This window comes from Myotis daubentonii, chromosome 1 (genome assembly GCF_963259705.1).
Source record: "Myotis daubentonii chromosome 1, mMyoDau2.1, whole genome shotgun sequence".
NCBI classification, from domain to species: domain Eukaryota; kingdom Metazoa; phylum Chordata; class Mammalia; order Chiroptera; family Vespertilionidae; genus Myotis; species Myotis daubentonii.
In genome coordinates, this window is record NC_081840.1 from 133,273,489 (window position 1) to 133,300,445 (window position 26,957).

Genomic DNA, 26,957 nt, shown 5'->3' on the forward strand with positions numbered 1-26,957 from the left:
GATTCATAGCAGTAGCAACATTACAGTTATGAAGTAGCAACGAAAATAATTTTATGGTTGGGTCACAACATGAGGAACTGTATTTAAAGGGCCAGAAGGTTGAGAACCACTGCTTTACTCAATAGAGATACCAGTTCGTGGAACTTAGTTGGGAAGAGAAAGTAATGAGCTTGTACAGAGTTGGTGGCAAGTGGCAATCTGGCCTTAGGTATTTCAGTCTGTATTTAGCATGAGCATCCTGCTTAATCTGGGCTCTCGGAGTTGCAGACACCTCTGATATAGTAGCTACTCTGCCCTTCTCATTTGTGTGTACCATTCAAACCAGATTCTTAAATTCACCAAAGTAAAATCCATCACCCTTTTCCATGAATTTTTCAGATCCACCGGTCACTGAAGATGGGTGGGTTATCTACAAAGACTACCAGTATTATTTTAGTAAAGAGTCGGAAACAATGGACAATGCACGAGAATTTTGCAAGAGGAATTTTGGTGATCTTGTTTCCATTCAAAGTGAAAGTGAAAAGAAGTTTCTATGGAAATATGTAAGAAAATGATTAATTTAAGAATGGACCACTGACATGTGTTAAGCAAAGATATTGTCTATAGTTGGTACCCTGTGCTGCAATTTTAAATTATGTGATGAATTTTCACCTTCTAGGGTCAGGGTAAAGACATAAATGTGGGGATGTCGGCCATAATAGAAAGGAATGACCTGTTGCTTCGATATTCAGTGAAGAATCACAGAACCCATCGACATTTGTAGTCTGGGCTTTGTGAGGACCCGTACTTCATGGCTTTGAGTTCACTAATTTGATTTTCAAAGATTGTAATATCTAACTAGTTGTTTATATCAATTCTTTGTGTATAGTGCAGGTTGATTATTAATTTAAAAATCTACTTTAGTTGGACCAAATTGTTGGTTAATAGGTAGTACATCTTGATTATTCATATAAAAATCTTTCTTGTCAGCTAAGAGTGAAGGTGTAATTTGTTTTTTCTAAGAGTTCTTGGTTCAATCTTTCTCTTTAAAAATCTTCATGGCATTCTTGTTTGTTGCCAGAAAAAGGATAGGAAAGAGAGCAGGAAAAAAGTTGAACAGTAATGAGAAATAAAGATTTATTTGATTACAAAGGTAGTTAGAGTGTAGTCTGACTTATCTTCATCTTTGTAGATATATCTTGGTTTGAAATTCTCTAATGTTGCACAAATATATGCATGGATCAAGAAGTCTTTCCTTAGACACATAAACCTAAATGGTGACTTTGTTTAACAGATGGCCTTCAACAACCTAATTACTATAGACATTCGATATTATAGAGCTACTTTAGATATTTGCTTTATAAATGCAAGTTGTTATATAATGTGCATATTTTTATTTTTATTTTTATGAAAAACATAACATTGGATATACCACAAGATTTCTACATGAATCTCTTCCTTAGAAAAAGTTCCAAATAGGTTGCTTCATTAATGTATAGGTTTTATGTAAGAATTTGCTTGTTATGTAAATATAGATTGAACTATATGTAAACTTCCATGTTTTAGGTAAACAGGATGGATGCACAGCCAGCTTATTTTATTGGTTTATTGATCAGCTTGGATAAAAAGTTTTCGTAAGTAAATAAAAATAAAATGACTTTGCTTAAGATAGTGATTGGATAAACATCTGTTATTTTGAGGATTTTATTTTGCTGAATGCATTTAAAAAAATCCACCAGGGTTCTTAACTAAAAAGCATCTTTTATAAAACCAAAAAGAATTAGAAATAATCCTGTTAAATGTCTTCAGCGTTCTAATTTTTGAATTGCTCAAAATCTGATTTAATCTTGCAAAACTTAACCTGTCTTTGTTTTTGAATGCTGTCACCTGTTAGTAAATCATCTTCTAAGAAGATGTATTATATACATATGAACACTGAATTTATTTTAAAAATTACAATTTCCACTTGGAAGCCTTGGTGCACAGAACTAAAGGGTCCTTTTATGTTCCGCCACTCACTGCTTTAACATCACAACTTTGAAAAACGGTGTTAACTGCATGAGACGCTTTTTCTTCAAAGAAATGACTCTACCATTTTCCATAGGGTACAGGGGCCAGGAAAGCTATGGGAGGGAGGAAATTAGTAAGTTTGTGGGGTTTCTTCGCTTGTTCATTTATATACGTGTTCTCCTAAGTCTGAAGAGCAGACTTCTCCCTGGCTCATGCACAGATGTTTTAGCCACATATGTTCCTTCTGGCTATTATTGCCATTTTAGTGTAATGAGACCTAAACTCACACTCATTATTTTTAAAGATCAGAAATGTTTGAAGCTCTTTTGGATAGGCATGAGAGATCTCTTCAATGATCTCTTGGTCCTTTTCCTACTAAATGTCTCTGAATTCCTATAATTTATTAAAATAAATATTGGTCCATATCACTTAAGAAAAACCAGAGAAAACATGAAATTTAGAGGACGGGCTTCATGAGAACCTCCATATTCTCAGCCTCTCCATGGTGGTTGTGTTTGTGGCAATGAGCCTAAGAAGTATTACGGGAGATGAGTCAGGAAGCGGGCTCTCACCTGACACCAAATCTGCCAGAACTTTGATCTTGGACTTTCAGCCTCCAGACTGTGAGAAATAAATTTCTGTTTATAAAAAAAAAAAAAAGAAGTATTATGGGAGGATTTTTGCTCTGACCCACTTCCAAAGTAATGGGCATCTCCATTTCTTCTCCCACTTCAGGGCTAAAGGCAGCTTCTTCCAGGAAGGGCAAAGAAAGCAGAGTAGCCAAAGCATCAGGCTGCTACAGAAGCACAATGTACCAAAAGCACCAACCACCTTTGGGGTTTTCTTGCTAGTCTCTCTAGAACCTCTCTCTAGAACCTCTCTCTAGAACTGCTCTCTAGAATCCTCTCTTCTATTAGCTTAGGATCCTGTGATTCCTTCATCTTGATTGACTTGCCTGTTCCCTCCACGAGGCTGTAGCCAGTTATTCTGATGTTCGGACTGTTACTAAATGCCTGCATTTTGTTTTCCAGTTGGATGGATGAAAGCAAGGTGAATTTTGTGGCTTGGGCCCCAGGTGAACCCAATTTTGCAAATGACGATGAAAACTGTGTAGTCATGTATGCAAATTCAGGTAGACAATATACATATCTTGAGTTTGGCTTGTGGTGTGATGTGTCACTTGTTACCTCCTTAGGCTAAAAGTAGAAGGTTGTGCAATTAAGTCAGAAAGAAGAGAGAATAAAGGAGAGTTCTAATTTTAGCCATCTAATCATTGAATTTTTAAAGCAAAGGGATGCTTAATATTTAATCTATTAAATTACACAATCATCTCACTTCTCATCTTATGAAATATTTTTTTTATGTTCTGATTTGAAGAAAATATCCAGAATGTTTATCTCCTTTATCTCTCTCTCTCCAGTCTTTGTCTTCTAAATTGGAATAAAGATAGAACCTATCTGTTGAGAAAATTAAACAAGATAATGCTTCTAAAACACTAAATAAACGTTTGGTATATAGAGAGTTTGTTATAACATTATTACCATTTACTGGCTATTTAGATATTATATATGTAATTCCAAGTGTGTACATGGCTCATAGGAAGCTCTTTATAAAGTTGAACTATTATTAGTTCAAGTGAAAGAGTGAAAGGATGTCGCATTGGCTTTTTGATTAAAGTTTGATTGTAGTCTAAACCACTTTTGAGAACCCTTCATATATGTATATATATAAATACATATGTATATATGCATTTTTAAACATGAAAATCTAATTTAACTATTTTGCTCTTTGCCAGGGCTTTGGAATGACATTAATTGTGGTTATCCAAATCCCTTCATCTGCCAGCGACATAACAGCAGCATCAATGCCACAGCTGTTCCTACCACGCCCCCGGCCCCAGGAGGTTGTAAGGAAGGTTGGAGTTTCTACAACAACAAGGTAAGAAAAAATGAGTTGCAATCTTGACACTGATTCTTATATGGAGAGTGGCAATGCAAATCTTTCAGCTTAAAGTTAACTTTTACTTTACTTCATCATTTTAGTAATTTTTAGGTAAGAATTGGTGGAGATTCCCATGTCAAATTCTTTATGGAAATTATGAGTATGTATGAATATATTATCCAAATGGTTGTACCCTTTGTCCAAAAAGAGAAAAGAGGTTTGCAAAAAAAGTTTGTAAAAAAACTTACTCAATATTTTAGATCTCTATTTGGTTGTGAGGGAATTTATATTTGGCTATAATCTTTATAAATAATTTTGATGTAGTTCAGTTGACTTTTTAGTAGTATCTTTAGTTAATCACTGGATTTTTTCCTTTCATCCTAGTGTCTCAAAATCTTTGGATTTGTTGAACAAGAAAGAAAAACATGGCAAGAGGCACGAAAAGCTTGCATAGGATTTGGAGGGAATCTGGTATCCATACGCAATGAAAGAGAGCAAGGTATGCAGGCCATTGTACATTCAATCATGCATTTGAACATGTAATTTTTTCATAAAATTATGGAATACTAGAGGCCCAGTGCATGAAATTCATGCACTCAGAAGGATCCCTCAGCCTGGCCTGTACCCCCTCACAGTCTGGGAGCCCTCAGGGGATGTCTGACTGACAGCTTAGGTCCACTCCCTGCCTAAGCCAGCAGTCGGACAACCTTAGTGCTGCTGTGGAGGCAGGAGAGGCTCCTGCCACCACTGCTGCATTTGCCAACTGTGAGCCCAGCTTCTGGCTGAGCAGCGCTCCCGCTGTGGGAGCACATTAACCACCTGTATTGAGCATCTGACCCCTGGTGGTCAGTGCACATCATAGCGACCGATTGTTCTGCCGTTTGGTTGATTTTCATATTAGCCTTTTATTACATAGGATTGTGATTGAAAATGAGTTTGTGGTTTTCAAAAGGAAAAGTAGAAAGTGGAAAAAAAATGAAGCCCATAGTGAGAACTATTTTATTTTATTCAGTTGTAGGCACCATGCTGGACATCTATATATATCAAAGCCTAAGCAACTGTATGACCAGACAACCAGATGACCAACTGGTAGCTGTGGTATGCACTGACCACCAGGGGGCAGATGCTCAATGCAGGAACTGCCCCCTTGTGGTCAGTGCACTCCCACAGCCAACCTCCTGTGGTCGGCCAACCTCCCACAGTACCTCCCCCCGACCGGCCCTGACTGCCCCGATTGGGACTGGGTGAGATGGCCCTGATTGGCCCCTATCACTGGCCAGGTCAAGGAACCCCACCCATGCATGAATTCATGCAGCAGGCCTCTCGTTTTGCATATAAGTCCCTCTTCATTATCAGAACAACTCTGTGAAGCAGGTATCACTACCCCACTTTGTGAGTGGGAAAGTGGTGTTCAGAGAGCCTGGAATCAGGAGCTTGCTGAGTAAACAATAGGGTTGGGAATCAAGCTGGGTCTCCCAGTTTACATCCCATTCTGTTTCCACCAAACCAGCTTGCCCCCCAAAGAGGCAAAGAAACAGAGTCATTCTAGTAGTAAAGGAGAAATTGCTGATTTCCCATTTACTGCTTTTCCAGTCATGTTACCACAAAACTTACAATGCAATAAAATTGATTTTGAAATATAAACTTTGAATAAATTGAGAAATGTATTTTGATAAAATATAAGGATAAGCCAGAGCTCTGAAGAAGAGCACTGAAGGAGAAAACATACCCTAACCATATGGCAGGTTGTAAAATTCACTGCTCTCAGATGAAAGGTGCTTCACCACTTCTGCATGGACTTCTCCGAGCCACCTTATCTGAAATAGATGCTAGGTTGAATTTGTGACTTGCCTCTTTAAGGAGGATATTGACCAGCTGGAGACTATTCAGATGAAAGTGACTAAACTGATGAAGGGTTGGAAACCACAGCAAGTGGCAAGTGAGGAATGTTTGAGAGGCCCCGCCGGTTTCACAGCCTAGAAAAGAGAGGATGTGGCTTTTCAAGGATCCTCCTATGTGGTTCCAGAAGGAAGGCCTAGAACCAATGAGTGGCAGTTACAGGGAAATACATTTAGGCTTAAACTTAGGAGGTCATTCTAGCAATTAGAACTGATTGGATGGGCTGCTTCATGAGTTCTCTAAAGGGCTGTGAAAACGCTTAAACTGAAAGGTACTCAAATGGATGCCATAGAGTCCTATCTATTGACAAGTACATAGTGTGGAAGATGCTCAATAAATGTTTGTTGTACAAGTGAATGGATGCAATGTTGTAGCTGAGAGATATGGTCTGGGTAATTTTAAGTTTTTTTTTTTTGGTCCCAAGATTCTTTGACGTCTAAAATTACGTTCTGGACAAATGGTATTACTATCTCAAAAAATACAAGAGAAAAGAAAGACACTAACCCTGTATGGCACCCTCCCAAATGCTCATTGTGCTCCGTCAATGTGCTGACTGCTCTCTTGGAACACGTTGTATGCTAAGCCAACCACGAGTTCCCTGAGCACTTTTGACAAGTTCAGTAACTTGCCAGACACTAAAGCAAGAGGGTCAAACCATAGCACACAATAAAAAAATTGTAAGACTATAATATCCACATTTCTCCAACTAGCCTACCACATTTTGGGCTTTGCTACCCAGCAGAGGAACACAATAATTGATCCCTCTCTTAACCACAAAGGGCTGATTCCTGGCATAACAAAATTAGAACCTGGGTAATAGAGATGTGCAGAAGGAAACAATTTTCACATAAAATAACATTATTCCTGGCAAAACAGGCACACGTTGTTGAATTCTTATTGTGGTTTTTGGCAGAAAAAAAAAGTCAGTGCTGAAATATTGGCAGTAGAGCTTTTCCACATTTAATTTTGAGTTGGGGATAGGGTAAAAGTTATGATCTTCTTTAGGAAATAAAACTAAAATAAATATCTACCCATGCTCTCCTCTCTCTCTCTCTGAAAAATGTTAGAAGACAAAAAAAAATTTCTAACCTTTAGTTAATTGAAAAATAGGCACATTCTTGAGCATCTACTACTCTGCAAAAGAGTAATCACAGAGCAATGGGCTTTCCATGGAATTGTTTGTTCTTTTTTTTTTTAAAAAAATGTATTTTATTGATTTTTTACAGAGAAGAAGGGAGACGGATGGAGAGTTAGAAACATTAATCAGCTGCCTCTTGCACACCCCCTACTGGGGATGTGCGGGCAACCAAGGTGCATGCCCTTGACTGGAATCAAACCTGGGACCCTTCAGTCCGCAGGCGGAGGCTCTCTCCATGGAGCCAAACCTGTTAGGGCGGAATTGTTTGTTCTTGAATAAACAGATAATTGTGTCTCTGCAGGCTTCTCTGTATTTTACATTTTCTATTAGTAACTTTAGTGCTTAGTCATTCCGTTTTCTATTTGCACTCAGGAGTCGTGTTTGCGCATAAATATTTAGAAATTGTTGTTCTGTGGATTTGGTGCTTATCCGCCGAGGCGCCCACAGGTGCCGGCAGGTGTTCCTGGCCCAGAAGATAGCTGCTGTGGGAAACATGGGGAGGGCCTCAGGGAGGCGGGAGGGGCGCCTGCACATTGAAGCCTTTTACTGCTTCTGGATATTTTCCACCACCCTCTCTGCCACGGGATTGATAAGGATACAAGAGGCCATATTTGTTCTACACCCGCTGAATTTTTCTAGCTCTCTCCTCATGATGTGAGTGCTTAGCATCAGGGTGCCCCCTGGGTCCAAGCACACTCCCTGGACAGCTGCTGAGGCCTAGGAGTTGGCTGCCCAGGGCGCGTTCCAGTTGGGCAGCTCTTCTGGTTTGGCAAGGCGTGTGATCATTTGACAGTCTAAAGTATCTTGTTTTGATAAATAGTGTTCGTTGAAAAAACTTTTCTGGATGAAGAGCCCTCTCTGTGCCTACTCGTTCTAATCAGATTATTTTATTTCTAGAATCAGGATGTCTGCTACCTCAGGTGACTGGGCATGCATTAGGAAAATGCATCTCTTCTGCAGGCTTATCGGCAGCTGCAACGCAGATCGGGGTGTGGGGCAGACTTTAGGCGCCCTTTTCTCAGGGCCCCAGTGCCGTTGGGCAGGGCACAGCCTGTACAGCCATCTGTAGTGGCCCAGATAAAACCTCGACTTCTATTGTACGACAATTTTTAAAGTCCCGAGCTGAAGCAATAACACAATGCAAGGTTGGAAAGTGTGTGTTTTCATGCGCTTTTCAATAATAATGAAGACACTGATCACATGCTTGATATTTTTAAATTAATGTATTTTGAATATTTTCCATATTTTCAGTATTTCCTGCTGAAATTACAAATTATCTTGTGATACTTTCTTTCAGCATTTCTGACCTATCATATGAAAGATTCCACTTTTAATGCCTGGATTGGGCTGAATGACGTCAACTCAGAGCATACTTTCCTTTGGACGGATGGGCGAGGCGTTCACTACACCAACTGGGGGAAAGGTTACCCCGGCGGAAGAAGGAGCAGTCTTTCATATGAAGATGTAAATATCACTTTCAAGTCACCTCTCTATACCCTATCAGTTTGTTTAAAGTCATCATATTCTCGATTAACCTGTGAAAAATCAACCAGAGTGTTTCTTGGTCTGATTCATTCTTGCAGATTTGAACTGTTTCAGACTAAGCCAGCCTTGAAAGAAGACGTACAGATTCAGCTAAGAACTCTTCAGTGTTGGGTGGCGGCAGTGAGGGGCAGGGAAAGCCAGCTCCATGGTGGGCCTAGGTGGGAGGCAGGAGGGAACTGGGACCCAGCGTTAGCAGCTGCCCCGAACTCCTGAAGCTGGTGTAGTGTCTGGGGTGTAGCCTGGAAGCTACTACTACTTCTAAAGATCTCCTCCTCCTCCCCATCATCTTTACTGAGCGAATGTTTGCAGAATGCTTCTATGTGCCAAACACGGTGCTAAGGGCTTTAGTACATTAACCTAAAGACAGATGATTGCTTCTTTATTTTACTACTTTTAATCTCATATCATCAAACAGTCAACTAATCAGTGTTAAACACCGTGCTGAGCATTGTGAAAAGCATTAAGATTTTGTTCTTAAAGAAGCTCACACTGAATAGACCACAAGTATTATCTAAGGAAGAAGACAGCAAAGAAATGCAAGTGCATAATTAGCACCAGCTCTAAAGTAGGTAGTAGTTCGGAGGAAAGGAACTGACTATTGGATGCAGTGGTTTAATTAGTCAACACTTACCCGTGGAGCCCTTCCCTGGGTGGAGGGACAGGATATGAGAAAGAATCCCTAGGCGTCTTTTCCTCGAGAGGTTTCAAACATAATGGCGAGGGGCACTTGGGGGGAGGATGGGGAAGGCCCTGTTAGGTGGGCAAGGTGAGTAAAGTCTTCCATGGAAAGGCACAAGGTAGGTTTGTTCAGGAATAAGTGGTGTGGATGTAGCAGGGCTTTTATGCAAAAAAGAAATAGGAGTAAGCTTTGAAAGGTGGAAAACAGAATTTAGAGAAATTTAGATGCCCTGGGAAAGGCTTGAGCAGGAAAATGATCTGATCAAAATGACTTCTTTAAGAGAATTAATTTGCAGAGTGGGTACATTTTGGTGACGGGTAAGTCATTTTCTGTGGAGAAGTTCTTTGACTCCTCTTTACATTAATGAGGCCTGAAAACTTAGTGAAGAAATTAAAGTAGAATGGAGTGAGATAGGTTTTGCTTAGCAAGATGTCTGAGATGAGAGGTGAATTTCATGTGAAGCAAAAACAAATTATTATTGTACAAGTGTTTTTTAGAACATAAAGAAAAGCAGAAACAACACAAACAAAATCAGTAATCTCACCCTTTAGTTAAAAAGCATTGTTACTTGTTGTTGCTTTTATTCCTATACTTGTTCTTAGAGTGTCTAAAAATTTATATTTCAAAAAAAAGGAGAAAGAAATCAAAACACATGTATGGTGATGTTACAATTTCAGGACTTGAAAAATGGAAAGGTGAAATACAGTTTGATAAAGAGAGTGGGAGAGAACTTTCCATATGCATTTTGTGGTGGAAACCTGCTTATTGTATACAGGTTTTCAGGACTACGCCAGAGATCCTGAACTGGGATGATGGAAGAGAAATACGGAACGGAGATGGGGATGAGGGAAGAACCTTTGAAATACAGGATTGGGGGGTTCCTAACAGTCAAGACTCTTGGGATAGTGAGGGTGGAGGCAGGGAGGTGGAGAAGACAACCATAGCGATATTATCTGTGGATATAGAAATTAATGAAATTTCTGATAGGAGAGTTCCTCGGAACTGTATCTAAAATGTATACAACTTTATTTGACTTTCAGTTAAATAGCAGGAGTTCATTGTGAGGGATCCACCTGGAAAGTTGGGGCAGTGCATGGAAAACAAGGATGAATTGAACTTGCTGTAAATGAATGAGGACAATGTTAAACCTTGGAGTTTTGGCTTAATAATGAATTGATTTAAATAATTGTTGGTTCCCACTCTCCCCCTCCCTAAATATGCAGGCTGACTGTGTTGTTATTATTGGAACGAAATCTAAAGAGGCAGGAAAGTGGATGGACGACACCTGTGACAGTAAGCGAGGCTATATATGCCAGACACTTCCCGGTGAGTTCTACAGCCTCCCTGCCTGTAAGAGCTGGGGCTTTTAAATATATTTTTTTAAATGACCCCTTCATTTTTTTTCCCCTGGGAACCTTAAACTGCTCTAAAAACTAAAGCCTTATTTTTAAAAAAGGATCCCCTTACACCCTGGCGGGATTGATTCTCACTGTAATTCGTGCGTGCCTGTGGCAGCCAAAATGGGTGATATTTTCTGTAAATCATGAGTGTGCCCTCTCTTCCATTACCAGAAAGTTTTGTGCGGATTAAAAGTGAAGTTAAAACTCTTTCTAATTTTGTTAGAAACTTGGGATGTTTGCCTACTTGTATGTAAAAACAAAGAGTAAGACTATCTCATTTCAACTTGCATAATTTGATAAACATGGACACGAAACATAATATATACATATATGTCCTCTTTCTTTAAAAATGTAGCTACATGACTTGTGTTCCTTTTGTCAGCTTAGAAAGCCTGACTATAGTTAAATGAAAATAAAACAGAGTATGTGGATATTTACTGAGATTCAAGATTATGGTTATATGCACTTTACTTTCTGGTGAAGCTGGAATAAAAATGTCTAGCTACACAAGAAGAATGCCAGAAATTAAGAAAATCAAGTAGAGATAAGGGTTGAGGTGGGGTTTGCTGTCATCCTAAGTACAGCTCTTGGGGGATCAGTTTGAGTTAAAGGGTACTTCTTCCAGAACTAAAATGTTTTCCTACCTCCTGGGGAATCAGGGAACTAGTGCCAGCTCTGAGTAATGCCAACGATGACTGAAAATCACTTCAGGTACTTGCTGATGATTGAAAAGTATTGCAGACATTCTAACCTTTATTAATCCCAAAGCCAGTTTCTTCCAGACTCCAAGTACCCATATGTACCATGGGGCTGAGAAAAGAACTGTTTCAATGTCATTAAGAATTCTGTATCAGATTTAGATGTAAGCCTCACCAACAGTTACAGAAACTTTAAGCACTATAACAATTTTTAATAGTCTTCTAGTTTCACCCTGAATTAGCTTGTAGAATTGTGATTGCATCGGCTTTAAACTATCATTATGTCATCATTTTTTATTATCTGAACGAAATTGAGGCAGCTGTTGCATTAATGATTACAATTTAATTAAACAACTGTACTATAAAAAAAGAGGCTATGTCCCTTCTCTCTCTCTACACTGTGCCCCACAGGACCAGAGCCTTAGGCCCAGTAATGCCATCTGCGCCTCTGCTATTTGGGCAAAGAGAAGAGGCTCCTTCTAGGAGTGAATGATGGTTCCCATGCTTACTTAAAATCTTTTTCTTGTTATTATAAATGTAAGTGATAGAGTATTTTCCAACAATGAAAATATTTTTGAAGATTTAGACTTAAGGAAAGGTGTTAAAGTATTAAAGTGAAAAAGGCAGACCATAACATTTTATAGACTGTCAATTATGCAAAACAAAACAAGACACTATGAACTCCCTTTTAAATAAAGACATTGAAAATAAGAATAGTGGCTATATTTGAATGGTGGGATTAGGATGATATTTAGTGCCCTCATCATATTTTTCAAAATCTCTCTCTATAAATAACATATACAAATTATATGAATAAAAAATATAAAATATATGTAAATAAAAAACTTTTAAAATATGTTCTCTGCTGAAAATTTATAAAATACAAAATATATAAAGAAGATAAAATATTGCCCACAATCTAGCCTCTCAATATTTTAGTTTTTTTAAAATAAGTTTTTCAGAAACAAGCAAATTAGACAGGTGAGCAAAGTTGCCTAGTTATTGTTGTTGCTGTTTTTCTCTATCTCAAGCCTCCTTTTCTACTTTTTGTGGTAGAAAAATTTCCCAACAACGTTTAAGACAAACCCAAGCTGGGAAATTTAACATTTTAGGGGCCCTGGCCTAGGTCTCTTGGTTTAATGATATTCTACCAACACCAGGTGGCAGCAACAGCAGAAGAAAGAGGAAGCCGCCTCCACCTGCTGAATTGGGGTTGCTTCCCAGCGTAATCACAAAGTTTGGCATTTGTGTAGTGGCAGAACAAGGCAGATGGTGGATTGGGCTGATACACAGCGGAACAGGCAGAAAAGTGGCCAAGACAAAACCCATAGGCAAGGTTATCTAGAACCCTAGACCAGAGGTTGGCAAGCTTTTCATGGAAAGAAACAAATTGTAAATATTTTAGGCTTTGCAGGACACACAATCTCAGCTGCAACTACTCAACTCTGAAGATGGAAGAGGAAAGTTCAGAAAGCCAAAATGATTCTGACTTAAAAGGGCTCCAGTCCCCAAGTCATTTTGGATAAGATATGGGCTGCGGGGTGACGGGCACAGGAAATCATGAGTAGGGACAGCTTGATCCTGAGGTCAAGGGTGAATGAAGCAGGCACTCGTGTATGGCTTTATTCCAGAACTTAGACCTGTCTCTTGAAGGTGTGTTACTCACAGGAGGGCTCACTGAGATACAAATAGACGCAAATTCATGGATAGAGTGGAACAGAGAGGGAAGGGAGAGGAAGACTGTTCTTGACCTTGAAATTTGATGAACATGGAAAAATAAAGATTAGGAATGATAGGATGATAGATGTTATTTAATTGATGGGATTAAACTGTGTCATTTATTTTACCCAGATACTATATCTCATTCAATTTGCAAGCTTTTTTTTTTAAATTTAGAAACAATTATATAATTACCTTAATATTCTAAATACAGCTTGGAAATTATTTAATTCAATCAGGCACACTGACTAAAAATAGAGCTTTGTTTTAGGTGTGAAATGGCTCATGAAAATATTTTTAACACCCAATGGTTTGGATTTGTGCTATTCCGATTGTTTTTATGATGTATGAAATATAGTAGATGTGTAGTGATGGCACTCAAGTAATGATTATTGATAATACTAATGAAAATAATCTTTGTACTCCAGACTCTTCCTTGCCTAATTCTCCAGCAACAGTTCCAACAGATGGCTTTATTAAGTATGGTGAAAGTAGCTATTCTCTCACGAAGTTAAAGTTACAATGGCATGAAGCAGAAAGTTATTGCAAGCTTCACACGTCTCTTATGGCTAGCATTCTAGATCCCTATAGTAACGCATTTGCATGGATGCAAATGCAAGCATTTAATGAACCTGTGTGGATCGGCCTAAACAGTAACTTGGTAAGATGTGGACACATGTTTGACTTGACATGATTGATAAATTGTGATAGAATATGATTCTCTTTGTATTGATCTTGTTAAACACTTGTTATGTATAAGAAACTGTGCCGGGGTATATGAACAAGACCCAGTCTTTCAAATATCCAATGCCTTCAAGGATCTAGTAAGCTAGTGATGTATGTCGGAAATTAAACAAAGACTTACCTAACTTATATTAACTCTGATATTGCTTTAAAAATTTATTTTGATTTATAGTTGACATAAAATATTATATTAGTTTCAGGTGTACAACATAGTGAATTAACATTTATATATACCTTGCAGAGTGATCACCACAATAAGTCTAGTAACCATTTGTTATTGTACAAAGTTATTAGAATATTGACTCTCTTCCCTATGCTGTACATTACATCCCTGTGACTTACCTAATAATGGGAAGTTTGTACTTCTTAATTCCGTTCTCCTTTCTGCCCATCTCTGCATCCACTCCCCTCTGGCAGCCACCAGTTTTGTCTCTGCATCTGTGAGTTTATTTCTGGTTTTATTTGTTTGAAATGTATGTTATATTACACATATAACTAAGTGAGATTATATAGTATTTGTCTTTCTCTGACTTATCTCCCTTAGAATAATACCCTCTAGGTCTAGCCATGTTGTTGCAAATGGTCTTTTTTATGGATTAGTAATATTCTATTGTATATATGTACCACATCTTCACTATTCATTCATCTATTGATGGACAACTCTCCTATTGCTTTTTAATTCGCTTTTAAAATTAAATTCTGCATCTAAACAGTTCTATTTATTAATTTATGTTGCGATGACAACTATGGCATGGGAATTAAGAAAGCAGGTCAGGGGTATAATTCCTGGGTGATGAGGATCCTTTTTATCTTTTGGGTCAAGCCATGCCAGAGTTGTTTTTAGTCCTGAAGGTGTGGAGCTCCCATCCATGTGTAAGAACTATCATTGCAGTCAATTCCCTGTGTTCCATGTTGACAGAGAGTAGGGTGGAGTGAGAGATGAGCCACAGAACCAAGAGTGGTGATGGCATTGCCAAAACATTCTTAAAACGAGTTGTTTCTGATGCCCTGTGACCCACCTATCCTCCGTCCATACATCTATTCATCTAGCTAGTCAACCAGCAAACTTCCTAGTGGAAGAACCAGAGGTGTCAAGAAGTAATTAAGAGATAATACATGAAGAGTCAAAGAGAGGCTGTAAAAAATGCTTCAATAGGAGAGGAAAGGGGTCAATTGGCCATGAGAGAGGACCAGGAGAGCTTCTCAGAAAAAGTAAAACGTAGTCTGGGATGTGAAACTTAAGGGAGGAGCACCAAAAAGACAGAAAAGGATAGGTGGAGATAACACTGGAAAGTAGGTTGGTGTCAGATTTTATAGAGCTTCTAGTGCCCTGAGGCAGAGATTAAAATTTACAACACTTCATGCCATGGGTACTTCCTAAGTAGGGAAGTGAATATTTGAAAGTAAGTAGTTCCATAATGATTTCTGTTATTAAACTTAGCAAGACATTTTTATGTCTGTGTTGACTATTTTTAGTAATTAATTCATTTGATAATTCGTTCATTTTCTTCTCACAGATGTAGTCATAATTCTCTTATGAGAATTTTATTTGTTTTTAGAAAGATTAAATGGCTTTCTACTATACAAGTATTTATAACTAAAACATACTATTGTTTTCCTTACATCTATGGAGTTAATGATTATATAAGCACTAGAGGCCTGATGCACGAAACTCATGCAATGTTGGCCTTTCTTCCCCCGGCTGCCAGCACCGGCTTCCCTCCAGCTGCCGGCAGGCACCCAGGACCCAGGCTTCCCTTGCAGCCCCTGCTTTATCCGGAAGGTCGTCCAGAAGGACATCCAGAAGGATGTCTGGTCTAATTAGCATATTATGCTTTTGTTATTATAGATTATTTGATTAAACATGGTAGGATACTACAAAATTCTAACTTGAGATAACATAGGCTTTTGATTTTTTTTCATTAAATCTATGGTAATTGCCTTGGTAAATTAAATAATGCATTTAGAAATAAGACAATTGTTTGAATTGTTTAAAAATTCTATTTTCTCTGGTTAATGTTATATACCATGTATTCTTACGCATTACATATGAAATCTCTTTTAGACGGTTAAAAGGATATTATTGATAAGTAATGTTTTTTTATGTTAGCAATTAACTTTTATGTGGCCACGAATTTGACTAAATTTAATAAGAAAGTAAGTGTGCAAATTGAATAAAGCAATTAGCTTTTAAAAAATGCCATCATGACCAGTTATAGTTGAAAGACCACATAACTAGAAGGCAAGACCTATGTCCCTCTATTCTTTATCCATGGAACCCTACCTAAGTCTTTTGTCACTGGCCTGTTTCAACAGCCAAACAATAGGATTAGAAGAAATGTTTCTTTCCAGGGTCCGTGAGTTCAATGAAAATTACTTAAGTTTTATTAATATTTTAATGGTGATATAATAAAGATTTGATTTGTTCAGGAGATAAAACTTTTGTTTGGCACTGAAAGCTTACAAACAAGAAGAATTTCATAGAATATGACATAGCTCTTTAAGTCAGTTTTTAAAATTACCTTCCAAGGATGTACTTATTGTAGCCTCCTGTTAAGAAGGGCTTTTTACTGAATTTGAATGGGTAGAAATGATTCATGTTGTTTTTTAAAATTCCTAAATGTCGAAAGCTCTTTGCAAATTCATAGTCTTAAATATGCTCTTCACTTGGTTCTTCTGATATTTTCTAAGTGAAGCAAGACTTCACATTAACGGTTGTTTTTGTTCTTGCAGACCAATGGTGAATACGCTTGGATTGATAAATGGAGAGTGAGATACACTAATTGGGCTACTGATGAGCCCAAACTGAAAACAGCATGCGTTTATCTGGATCCTGATGGCTACTGGAAGACAGCAAATTGCAATGAAAGTTTTTATTTTCTCTGCAAAAGATCAAATGGTAATTGAATACACAAAAACAATCTAGGGATTTTCAATTTTCTCAATAAGCTACCATATAACACTGTTGATATTATTAAACTGTAAACATGTCTTGGGTAGCTTAAGAATAAGATAAAACATATTCCTTTACCTAACAAAAGACTGACTTGGTAATAAACAAATGTACATAGATCAAAATAGTGGAGATAGAAATTTCCTTCATTGCAAGAGTTTATTTGTTCTTTATAAATTTCTGAATTCTTATTATTGAGATTTTTTTTGAATCTATGTCACATTCCCTAGGAAATTATGATTAATTTGATGTTGATAGCCTGTAGATTCATCAGTCAGTGATATTATGGTGGTAGTGTCCTAGAATGCAGTCTTAGAATTGGATAAAGGTGATAAAGTCCTACAGTTCTAACTATAGCACTTAGTTATACCATAGATGTCAGTCATAGCTAAGACGGGCTTACAGGGATTAGGATTCCCGCACCCCTAAGAAAAGAGTGTCTTGAAGTGGGACTGTCTTTGCAAATTAATTTTGGTGATTTTGTTCTTTTGAACTTAACATCTACTTTCTTAATTATGAGTGTGATTGATTGTCACAATACCTTAGTACAGTGGTCGGCAAACTGCGGCCCCTTGAGTGTGGCTCTTCCACAAAATACCACGTACGGGCGCGCACATACAGTGCGATTGAAACTTCGTGGCCACACTCAAGGGGCCAAAGAGCCGCATGTGGCTCGCGAGCCGCAGTTTGCCGACCACTGCCTTAGTACATTATATTGAAATATATTTAAAATTAAAAAAGAAGGTAAAATAAAAAGAAAACCAAATAATAAAAATGGAAGATTCAAATGATTGCCATTAGAACTTTAAAAAAAAAATAATGATAGAGGCCTAGCCAATTTGGCTCAGTGGATAGAGCATCGGCCTGCAGACTGAAGGGTCCCAGGTTTGATTCTGGTCAGGGGCACATGTCCGGGTTGCGGGCTTAATCTGCAGTGGGTCCTGTGCAGGAGGCAGCCAATCAATGATTCTCTCTCATCACTGATGTTTCTATCTCTCTCTCCCTCTTCCTTTCTCTCAGAAATAAATGAAAAATACATATATTAAAAAAGATAATGATAGGTAATGAAATTTCCCATAGCTAACATATTACTCTACACATTAAAGAAACTTTATTTTGAGTGTCTTTTCATTAACAGAAATCCCTGCCACTGAACCTCCGCAACTGCCTGGACGATGCCCGGAGACAGAGCACTCAGCGTGGATTCCTTTCCATGGTCACTGCTACTATATCGAGTCTTCGTACACGAGGCACTGGGGCCAAGCGTCTCTGGAATGTCTTCGAATGGGTAAGCGCCATAGCTACTGTACAAAAATCCACAGGCATCTATTCTGGATTACCATGATACGACTAACATTGTACATTAAAAGCACAAGGAATGTAAAAATACATACTAATTTATATTGTAAAATACTTAATAATTTACATTGTAACAGGATGGTCAACATCATGCCCTCCCCAAATGTAATTTCTAATTTGTAGCCTCAAAAATCTTAAAGAATTCTGTAGAAAACAATCACTTCCTGAACAAGTCTTGCTTACTTTCTGCCCTAATATTTACTAAACTGTTAGGATTCTTATCCTCAGTTGTTCAGAGTATTGTGTTCATGTCCTATCACCAATACGCTCAGGTTTCACAAGAACCATTTTGCTTTACCATTGACAGGAAAGCGTTTATATCTGGGTATCTTATTTGTAAAGAAAAACAAAAGAAAACTCAGGTAGACATGACATAAGTGAATAATTTTCCCCTTGAAATAAAAATGTCAAATAAAGTTTATTTTTTAGGGTATGTCTAAAAATTCACTTAATTAAATTTCATTGAATATTTTACTGTTTTTTGTTTGTTTGGTTTTTGGGGTTTTTTTTGTGTGTGTGTTTTTTTTTTTTTTTACTAAATTTTGATTATGCCCTAAATCAGTGTTCTTCATCCAACAATGGTGTGCAAGAATTGTAGCGTAATTTCCCTCAGGTCCATTCAAAAGTTAACCTTGACTTTTGACTTTTATGTTTATATTTTTCAGTTTTATTGAGGTAAAATTGACATAAAGTTATAATACATTTAAAGTGTACCACATGATAATTTGACATACATACATTGTGAGAGGACTTCCAGCATCAAGTTAATTAATACATCAACATCTCACATATAGGATGGGGGCAAAAGTAGGTCTACAGTTGTGAGTACATGAAACACAGAGTTTATACTTGTATTGTTATTTATTAACTAGAGGCCCAGTGCACAGCATCCATGCACTTGGAGGCAGGGGGCGGTGTCCCTCAGCCTGGCCTGCACCCTCTCCAATCCAGGACCCCTCGGCGGGTGTTCGACTGCCTCTCACAATTCGGGACCACTGGCTCCTAACCGCTCGCCTGCCTGCCTGCCTGATCACCTTTAACCCCTCTGCCTGCCTGCCTGATTGCTCCTAACCACCTCTGCCTGCCTGATCACTCCTAACCACCTCTGCCTGCCTGCCTGATCGCCTCTAACTGCTCCCCTACCAGCCTGATTGCCCCTAACTGCTCCCCTGCTGGCCTGATCGCTCCTAACTGCCTCTGCCTCACCGCACACCAGGGACCCAGGATTCTCTCCTCCAGCTAGCTGCAGGCACCCGAGACCCAGGCTTCCCTCCCTCTGACCAGCTTCAGGCACCCAGGACCTGGGCCGGCTTTGCCCGGGGTGGCTGCAGTTGCAGGGGACCATGGGCAGGTGGCTTTGCCTGTGCCGCAGCCTCAGGCACCTGGGACCATGGGGCGGGCGGCTTGTCCCTCTCCCAGGCTGCAGCCTGGCTGGTCCTCATTCCTCCCTCCCCAGTGTTGAGTGTCTGAGCCCTTATGGCATGATGGTGTGAGGGCATGATGACCATTTGCATATTAGCTCTTTATTATATAGGATTATTGTATTATTTTCCATATGAACAACTGTAAATATACTTTTGTACCACACTGTATTTACTTTTTTTTCTTTTTTGGTGAGTTCTACTTAAGTTCTACTCTTTAACAAATTTCAATTATATGATATAATGTTATCAACTATAGTCACCATATTTTACATTAGAGCCTTAGGTTTTATTCATCTTATAATTGAAAGTTGTAATCTTTTACCAGCTTCTCCTCATTTCCCCTACCTCTCAGCCCCTACCCATGACCATTCTACTTTCTGTTTCTGTGAGTTTGACTTTCTTTTTTTTTTAATTCCACATATAAAGCTGTTATCATGCAGAATTTGTCTATCTCTGTCTGGCTTATTTCACTTAGCATAATGCCTTCCAGGTTAATCAATGTTGTTGCAAATGGCAGGTTTTCTGTCTGTTTAAGGGCTGGGCAACATTTCATTTTATGTATATACATAACACACACCCATTGATTGTTCAGTGGCATGTTTTTAAATCTCCATATATATGTGGATTTTTGTTTTCTTCTTGTAATTGATTTCTAGTTTTATAACATTGTGGTTAGCAAAGAAGTTCGATATGATTTCAATATTAAATTTATTGGGACTTTTTCTGGGGTCTAACATATAATCTATCTTGAGAAAGTTCTATGTTCTTGAGAAGAATATGTATTCTTCAGCTGTTGTATGGAATGTTTTATATACCTGTCCATCTGGCCTAATGTGTAGTTTAAGTTCATTGTTTCGTTATTGATTTTTGTTTGAATGACCTATTTATTGTTGAAAGTGAGGTATTGAAGTCTTCTACTGTTATTTTTTTGAGGTCTGTTTATCCCTTCATATCTGTTAATATTTGCTTTATATATTAAGGTACTTCAATGTTGGGTGCACATGTGTTTACAATTGTTACATACTTTAACAAATTGACCCCTTTATCATTATATAATGACCTTTTTTGTCTCTGATTATATGTTTGGATAAAGTCTATTTTGTCTGACATAAGTATCCAACCCGCTCTTTTTTGTATTCCATTTCTATGGAATAATTTTTTCCATCTGTTCACTTTGAGACTATGGGTATCCATAAAGAAATGAATTACTTGTAGACAGCATATAGTTGGATCTTGTTTCTTTTAATTTATTCACTCACTCTAAATCTTTTGATTGGAGAAGTTAGTCAATTTTCATTCGTAGTAATTATTGATAGGTATGGACTTACTATTGCCATTTTGTTCATTGTTTTCTGGATGCTTTATAGTTCCTTCGTTCCTTTCCTTCTCTTTTGTTCACTTCCTTTGTGATTTGATCATTTTCTGTAGCAGTATGCTCAGATTCCTTTTTATCTTTTGTGTATCTACTCTAGGTTTTTGCCTTGTAGTTACCACAAGGCTTACATGAAATATTTTATAGTTATAATAATATATTTAAAGCTGATAATAACTTAACTATGAATGCATACAAAAGCTCTACATTTTAAAACTCCTCCCCCATTTATGTTTTTGATGTCACAATTTACTTTTTTGTTGTTATTGTTAATCCTCACCCAAGTATATTTTCTCCATTGATTTTTAGAGAGAATGGAAGGGAGGGGGAAAGACACACAGAGAGGAACATCAATGTGAGAGAGACACATCGATTGGTTGCCTCCAGCATGTGCCCCGACAGGCACAGGGGATCGAACCTGCATGCCCTTTACTGGAATCAAACCCGAAACCCTTCAGTCTGTGGGCCAATGCTCTAACCACTGAGGAAACTGTCTAGGGCACAATTTACATTTTTATATTGTGTATCCATTAACAAATTATTAATATTTATAATTTGTTTTAGTACTTTTGTCTTTTAACTGTTATACTAGAGTTATAAGTGATTTACCAACCTCCATTTTAATATCAGAGTATTCTGAATTTTTCTTTATATTTACCTTTATCAGTGAGTTTTATATTTTCAAATGTTTTTGAATTACTAATTAGTGTCCTTTTGTTTCAGCATAATGAACTCTCTAACAATTCTTATAAGACGGTTTATTTTTTATTAACTCAGCTTTTGTTTGTCTGGAAAAGTTGCTCTCATTTAATTGCTCTCATTGCTGGGTAGAGTATTCTTGGTTGGCAGTTTTTTCTTTAAGCATTTAAAATATATTATCCCACTCTCTTCTGGCCTGCATAGTTTCTGCTAAAAACCCACTTACAGTCTTATAGGGGTTCTTTTGTATGTAACAAGTAACATTTCTCTTGCTGTTTTTAAGAATGTCACTTTGTATTTAACTTTTGACAATTTAATTATAATATGTTTCAATGTGGGTCTCTTTAAATTTATTGTATTTGGGACTCTGTAGGCTTCCTGGATCTAAATGTTTCTTTCTTTCTCCAGGTTAAGGAAGCTTTCAGCTATTGTTTCTTTGAATAAGCCTTCTGCCCTCTTATTTTTCTTTTCCCTTTCTGGTACTTCTATATTGGTTTACTTGTTACTGTCTTTCAAGTCCCTTAAGATAGCTTCACTCTTTTTCATTCTCTTTTTTTTTTCTTTTTGCTTGCCCTGATGTATTTGACTGTCCTTCCTTTGAATTAACTGTCCCTTTCCCCCAATTTATCTAGTTAACCCTTGAACCCAACTATTGAAGTTTTTAGTGTATTGGTTGTAATTTTTAGTTCTGTGATTTATGCTCTGTCAAGTAAGTCACTTATTTCTGTTTTATTAACATAAGTTTGGAGTATTATCTGGTTCTTTTGTTTGGAATGTCTTCTCTTATTTCATCATTTTCTTTGACTCTCTGCATTAGTTTCTGTACATTAGGTGAAATAGACACCTCTCCCAGTCTTGAAAGACTGGTCTTGTTCAGAAGATGAGCCTCATCAGTCAGCCCGACGTTAAGCCCTGTTTGTCTCTCAGACCTTTGTGATTGTCCAAGCCACCAGCTTTGCCTTACGTAACTCCTAGTATTTGAGGTGTGCCAAGACCTGAGAGTATTCCAAAGGGGAAAGCTGGCTGATTAGAAGCTGAATCCTCAGGCTGCAGTTGAGAAAGTATGTGTACAAGCTCCTTCCAGAGAGATGTTGATGACCTGGTTTTACTATTGCAGCAAGCCAGAGGGAAAAAGTGGCAGAAGTGTTCCTCAGCTCCTTCAGGCTCCATGGAAGAACACAGCTAGCCCCTAGATGCATGCAAATTAGCAGCCAAACCCTTGGGCAGCTGGTTATAAAGTATATGGTCAATCCTCTTTCATGGAAAGACTTGGAGATGGGCTTTTTTGACTGCTTTCTTTTAGCTAAACCTGGGAGGAGGGGTGGGAGGAGTAGCTGCAATGAGTCCTTGGGTACCATTAAGTATTGCTTCTTTATTGTCTATAGTCTCATGGGTTATGTGGCTGCATGTAACATTGACTTTAGAAAATGTGTTTTTGGAGAATGGCCCTCAGAAGGGAGCTTTAAAACTTGGGGTGCTAGATGTGTGGTCTAAACCCTTCACTCCATTTCATGGAGAAGCTGGAAGTTGGGGGTTCCCTCCTTATTATATAGCACTATGCTAGGGGTGGGTTTTATAGAGAAAGTATGTTTTAGTCTTTATTCATTTAGATGTGGGCATTTTCTCTGTCACCCAATAGGAAGTAGTTACTCAGGTAGTTTCTAGATTTTTCTGAGGGAATTGTTCCATATGCAGCTGTTCTTTTGGTGTGTCCATTGAAAGAGAAAAGTTCAGGAGCTTTCTATGTTGCCATCTTTGTCTCTCCCTATGAATTTTGACTTTAAATTCTAAGTCAGATGAACTCTGCTTTTTCAGTCTTTGCTTTGTGTATATTGGGATTTTATTGTTAGGTACATATCTGTCCATGATTATCACATATTTTTTATGAACTGAAACTTTAATCATAGTAAAATGTGCTTATTTGTCTCTATTAATATGTTTTGTTTAAAAGTCTACTTTGGGTAATATTGGTATAGCCACTCCAACTCTTTTTTTAGTTACTATTTGCATGGCATATCTTTTCTATGCTCTTACTTTCAACCTATTTGTGTCTTTGAATCTCAAGTGTGTCTTTTGTAGGCAGCATACCCTATATAATAAAAGCATAATATGCTATGTATCTCCTTTATTTATATTTTATTTAACTATAAAATGGGTGCCAATAGTACCCATTTAATAAGGTTGTTGTAAAATTTTAGTGAGATCATCCTTATAAAGCCCAAAGCAAAATGTCTGGCATGAAGTGCTTAAATTATATTAGTTGTCATTATTATAAAGCTATACTAGTAGCTATTTACTATAAAATCTAATGCTGACACCGAATCAGACGTAATCTAATGTATGTTGTCAATATCATAATCATTGAACCAGTCTTTCAGTTTTCCCTCTTTTTATTTTGTACAGTCCTTTATATAACAGCTGGATTAATACTTCTGTAGTACATTGAACCATTCTGTTGCCTGAAAAACCTAAATGATCTTTATTACCACATTGCCCTAAATACCCATTTCCTGCCATCTGCAGTGAGGTCTAACCCATGTCTTTTTTCACCCACTTATCATATTAATCCAGCCAAACTGCACTATCTGTTAACACCACTAATTCCTCCCGATAGATCACTCTATCATCTATCTATCTATCTATCTATCTATCTATCTATCTATCTATCATCTATCATCTAGCTATATCATAGCACCATAAACCAATATAGAGGACTCCAGTGTTTGTGAGCCATCACTGTTTCTGAAGAAGCTCTCTGCTTCCCTCTTTTCCTTGTCTTTTCTTTTATTCTTCTTCTTCCTAGGATTATTTTCTATTGTTTCTACCTGAAATCCAATGCTCCTTAATATCTTAAATTCTATTTCCTCCATGCTGCCTTTTAGCTGTTTCACCTAAAACAAATCCTCTCCCACTTTGCCACGTCAATAGCATATTGTACTTATGTTATATTTTAATACATTCTCTTATACTCTCAACTCATAGCTACCCATATTATCATAACCCTCTTAAGACATTCTATGTCCTACTCATCTTTGCACATCCTGCAATAACTCGTTTCGTGTATGTACACAAATGATGCATTAAAAATGTACTTTCAGAATAAAAACTGAAATTCTGAAAAAACAGATGTCTACTCTTTAAAATCTTCCCCTTAAGTGGACATGTTCAAATGATTTATATTGGTCTTAATATAAATACTATCATGATAAAAATATTTTCAGCTACTTAAATGTACTTCCAGCGTATTTGTTCTTTTATATTTTGCAGGTGCTTCTTTAGTTTCTATTGAAAGTGCTGCTGAATCAAGTTTTCTGTCATACCGAGTTGAGCCACTTCAAAGCAAAACCAATTTTTGGATAGGATTGTACAGAAATGTTGAAGGTAATTTTTGCAGGATGATTATTTAATCACAATTATTTCAAACCATTGTGTGGTAAACAAGGTTACCATTCCAGAAAGTCCTGCCTTAAACAATGGTTAATTTGTGAAGAGTTTGAATATACAAACATATTTTCATTTGATATAAGAACTAAAATATTAAATGACCCATATATTATGCTATCCTGAAAGTTGCTAATTAAAAAAATAAGTTCAATAGCTAAGTTAGTTTAAGAAGCTTTAAAAATATTTTCCGTCTTTGCCAGAATAAAACTTAGGGAAGGATAAGTATTCATATTTGTATTAATTAGGAATAAGTTTTCACCTAAAGCTGTATAAAAAACATATTCTCAGTTTACTTCCCTGTAATAGTTAGTCCTTATAATCTTGCCAATTAAAAGTCTGACTATAAACAATTATTAATTATAGTGTATAATATACTTACAAGTTTTACTTAGATGAGTTGAACTTAATTTAAGATAGGTTATTTTTAACTTGTGTTTTTATTGGCTGCATTTGATAAACAGGAAAGTGGCAATGGATAAACAATAACCCACTCTCCTTTGTCAACTGGATGGCGGGAGAGCCCACTGGTGAACGAAATGATTGTGCCTCTTTAGTTGCATCTTCTGGATTTTGGAATAATATTCACTGTTCTTCCTACAAAGGATATATTTGTAAAAGACCAAAAAGTAAGTAAGAATTTGCCCAGTGGCACATATGTTCACAGGCTACCATTGCTTTGTAATATTAAGATGTCAGGTGTAGGATTATAATGTGAATACAGCTTCCTTGTGAGCTCTCCCCTGCATTAGTGAAATATTCAGTCTACTGTGGTCTGCAGCGCTGAAGGAGCAAAAAACACTCCCTGCCTGCTTAGCTGACAAAATGGTTTTGATTTACAATGGGATATCCATTAATATGGATTTGTGAAATTGCAGCAGTTTGGAGAGCCAGACCACAAAAGCCTTATGGCATGAGAAGAAAAGGGTGAAACAGTCACCTTGGCAAACCAGAAGGGGCCAGGTTCTGGAAGGGAAACAGGATTTATTACAGCAAGTCATGTATAAGACTAAATCACGTAAGGTTTAAGGAATAACGCTTCCAAGACGGAGTAAGCCTCCTACTGAAGCCGAGTGGCAGCCCATGGAAGGACAGGGATTGGGCAAATAGTGTTATAATATCATGATGTGATATTATCTGGACGTCAATAATATTTTTATCTATCCCACTTCACATAATATCCTTCCCAACAGATAAAATTGTTAATTTCATAATAGATTTAAATAAACGAATTAGATGAATTATCACTCCATCCCCTGTAGATTTTATTATTTTAGAATTTTGTAGTTCTTCAGTCTTTTAAAACTCTGTTCTAAGATACTCTCCACCCTTTGGTGAAATGCTGGAGTCTTATTTCACTTTAATTTAAATGCTTTGTAATACCTAAGGCCTCCATGGGTTAGTTTTAAAATTTCTAGCCTAGAATACATTTATGGGTAGATTGGGTAGATTTTTGAGGGTCAGTATCAGAGACTCAAATGCAAATTGGAGGACGTACAGGGATGGGCAATAGTAGTTTTATAGTTGTGAGTATGTGAAACAGTTTATTCTTGTATTATTATTTATTAACTAGAGGCCTGTTGCATGAAATTCATATACTTGGGGGGGGGGGGAGGATTGTCCCTCAGCCCAGCCTGCACCCTCTCCAATCTGGGACCCCTCAGGGGATGTCCAACTGCCGGTTTAGGTGGGATTGGGCCTAAACCGGCAGTCGGACATCCCTCTCACAATCTGGGACTGCTGGCTCCCAACCACTCCCCTGCCAGCCTGGTCAACACCTAACTGCTCCCCTGCTGGCCCAATCACCCCTAACTGCCCTCCCCTACTGACCTGGTCCCCCCCAACTGTTCTCCCCTGCTGGCCTGGTCACCCCTAACTGCCCTCCCCTACTGACCTGGTCCCCCACAACTGTTCTCCCCTGTTGACCTGGTCACCCCCAACTGCTCTCCCCTGTCGA

General features: G+C 37.7%; 1 protein-coding gene across 1 annotated transcript in view; it reads left to right on the forward strand.

The window, feature by feature from the left end:
• MRC1 (mannose receptor C-type 1) overlaps nucleotides 1–26,957 on the forward strand; it is a 96,052-nt gene that overhangs the window by 66,683 nt on the left and 2,412 nt on the right. Inside the window, exons 17-28 of the mRNA XM_059660481.1 lie at nucleotides 379–542; nucleotides 1,546–1,613; nucleotides 3,021–3,121; nucleotides 3,785–3,927; nucleotides 4,315–4,429; nucleotides 8,265–8,431; nucleotides 10,415–10,517; nucleotides 13,437–13,669; nucleotides 16,486–16,651; nucleotides 17,844–17,993; nucleotides 24,827–24,940; nucleotides 25,465–25,629. Of these exons, the coding sequence (XP_059516464.1) occupies nucleotides 379–542; nucleotides 1,546–1,613; nucleotides 3,021–3,121; nucleotides 3,785–3,927; nucleotides 4,315–4,429; nucleotides 8,265–8,431; nucleotides 10,415–10,517; nucleotides 13,437–13,669; nucleotides 16,486–16,651; nucleotides 17,844–17,993; nucleotides 24,827–24,940; nucleotides 25,465–25,629 (1,689 nt within the window). The remainder of the gene's footprint in view (nucleotides 1–378; nucleotides 543–1,545; nucleotides 1,614–3,020; nucleotides 3,122–3,784; nucleotides 3,928–4,314; nucleotides 4,430–8,264; nucleotides 8,432–10,414; nucleotides 10,518–13,436; nucleotides 13,670–16,485; nucleotides 16,652–17,843; nucleotides 17,994–24,826; nucleotides 24,941–25,464; nucleotides 25,630–26,957) is intronic.